At 40.0% G+C, this 2,604-nt stretch overlaps 1 protein-coding gene across 1 annotated transcript in view; it reads right to left on the minus strand.

The window, feature by feature from the left end:
- Positions 1–752: 752 nt before the first annotated feature.
- Positions 753–2,604, minus strand: part of LOC106344794 — an 8,442-nt gene continuing 6,590 nt past the window's right edge. The window contains exon 4 of the mRNA XM_013784104.1: positions 753–1,749. Within this exon, the coding sequence (XP_013639558.1) occupies positions 753–1,749 (997 nt within the window). The remainder of the gene's footprint in view (positions 1,750–2,604) is intronic.

A 2,604-nucleotide genomic window follows, 5' to 3' on the forward strand; every position in this document is an offset into this window, starting at 1 on the left:
AAGACTTCTTCTCCAATGTGTGAGCCAGTGATAATTTTTGCCTTGAGAACGTGGTCGCCTATGTGGGTTAGGATCATACGGGTACCATTATATAATCCTTTTTTTTTATTTATGTTTCGCAGAAGCATAACTGGGGCACCAACTTTCAAAGTGAGTTTGTGCGAAGGCAACCCTGAGAATTCCAAGGAATTGAGATACTCAACGGCATATAATGTATCATTTTGATCTGATTGAGTGTCTGATATCTCAAATCTGTCAAAGCTGAAGTAATCTCTTGACACCCCGTCGGTCTGCAAGATGGTATAAGCATTGATTTCATCGACGGTTTCATTACGGGGTGTGAGTATAGCTTTATCAGCGTAGGAGGTCTGGGAAGTTGTCATTTTGTTGACTTCTCCATATGCGGCACAACTTCTTTTAATGGGTCAACATAACTCTGACGAATCAATGATCGATCGACAGTTATCATTTGTTCATGGTAGTCTTCACACTCATATCCCGATTCTAGTTGTGGATGACCTTCTCCGACCTAAAGGAGCCAATCAGAGAACTCTTTTTCTTCCTGATTGACTCTCATATTTGTTTATAAAGTGAACTTGTGGCATCTATCCCATAGGTATGAGTGACTTATTGAAGCTAAGACAGTATCAGCTTTGTTACCTTGTGGAATCACAACTAGTATCTGTCTAAAATCACATCCTAATAGAACTGTCTTGCCGCCAAAAGTCTGATCCTTTGCGGAAGGATTTTTCCTAGACATTATGTCTTTCAACATTTTTTTCCAGTGCCTCAAAAGCATGATTATGTGTCATAGGTGCTTCGTCCCAAATTATAAGATCCGTTTTCTCGATTAGCTCAGCCAGCATTGTTCCTGGTTTGATGTTGCAGAGCTTATCTTCGGTGAGATTTAAAGGGATACTGAAGCGTGAATGCGATGTTTTACCGTTAGGTAGCAACAATGCGGCTATTCCTGAAGAGGCAACCAGCAGAACTATTTGTTTTCTTGATCGAATCCTGGATATAATGGTTTGGTTTAGGAATGTTTTCTCTGTGCCACCTGCACCATATACAAAGAATAGCTTCCCATCCATTTTATCAACAGAGTCTAAGACTGATTCGTAAATCGCATGTTGATCAGCATTAAGTTTGTTGAATTGCATGTCATGTCTTAGTGTTTCCTCGGCAACATCGTAATCCAGTTCTTTGTTCCACAAATTGTTTCCCAGTTCTTTTAGCAAAACAGGTTTGATTTTTGGCATCTCTTTAATATCACTCAATGAGCGGTCATGCATGCGCATCAACTTTTCCACTTCGATTAATGTGTATTGCTCAAGGGTCTTATCATCCAGCTCCAGATTTGTATGACCTAAGATTCTCAGCCTCTTGTGAAGTATGTCCTCGCTCATTGATCTCCATGAGATTTTCCATAGGTTTTTAGGACTCGTAACGAAGCAGTTGTTTAGGAATGTGACAAACATATAGCGGAGTTGGTATGGGGTAGCCCATCTAGCACCCTCTGACATACTCTCGTGCCATTCAACATCATTTTCCAAATAGCCGCGTGCGTAGTAAACTGATTTGAAGTCAGGATATTTCACATTGTTGTATGTTTTGTGCTCGTCATAACTTCTAGGACCCTTGATCTTATTTATGAGGATCCTTAGATAGTAACGATCACCTGCTGATGGATGAACAGCTACGATTCTCCCAATGGTTTTGCCTTTCTTACGTTCAGTCCACACTTTAGTACTGTTGTTCCATACGAAATATTATGGTATTTGCATATATGTTAATGTCTCACTACAAGAAAACAGCGGTATTCTGACGGACATTCCGACGGAAAATGAAATCCTCGGAATATACCGAGGAATTTCCGAGGAAACACAAAATTTGGTTTCCTCGGAATATACCGACGAAATTCCGAGGAAATACTAATCCGTCGGAATATTCTTATGGAATACCGAGGAAAAACGTATTCCTCGGAAAAAACCGATGAATTCCGAGGATATATTACAGCCGTTAGAGAGCTGTTGGGGGATTTTAAAAATTCCGAGGAAATTTCGACGAACTAGCCGTTTCCGTCGGAATTCCGTCGGAATTTCCTTGGTCTGTCGGCAGGATTTCAACTATAAATACAAGCACCCCTCTTCCTCTTCATTCACTCCATATCTTCATCCTCCCTCTTACTCTCTTTACACACGAATTTGATTCATAAAAAATATGTCTTCTTCAAATTATTTTCGTTCTTGGATCGATCGACCTCATTTGGATCCGAACACGAGATTGCTTACGGAAGAATACCAACGAGGTATAACCGAATTCATGGGGTTAGTTCACCGACAACCGGAAGCAAAAACAGGTATGTTAAGATGTCCTTGCTCTAATTGTAAAAATAGAAAGGTTATTAAAGAGTGGGATGTTTGGACTCATCTATATTTGAGTGGGTTTACACGAAGTTACAAAATTTGGTATCATCATGGGGAAACTGATTATGAACATGGTAGTACTAGTGAACCTCAGCCAGCGGTTAGATTAGAAGAACCAATTAGAACGGATGTAGATTATGGTGTAGGTACTGAGCAGATGATAAATGATCATTTTAGA

Source organism: Brassica oleracea, chromosome C5 (genome assembly GCF_000695525.1).
Source record: "Brassica oleracea var. oleracea cultivar TO1000 chromosome C5, BOL, whole genome shotgun sequence".
Classification (NCBI taxonomy): Eukaryota; Viridiplantae; Streptophyta; class Magnoliopsida; order Brassicales; family Brassicaceae; genus Brassica; species Brassica oleracea.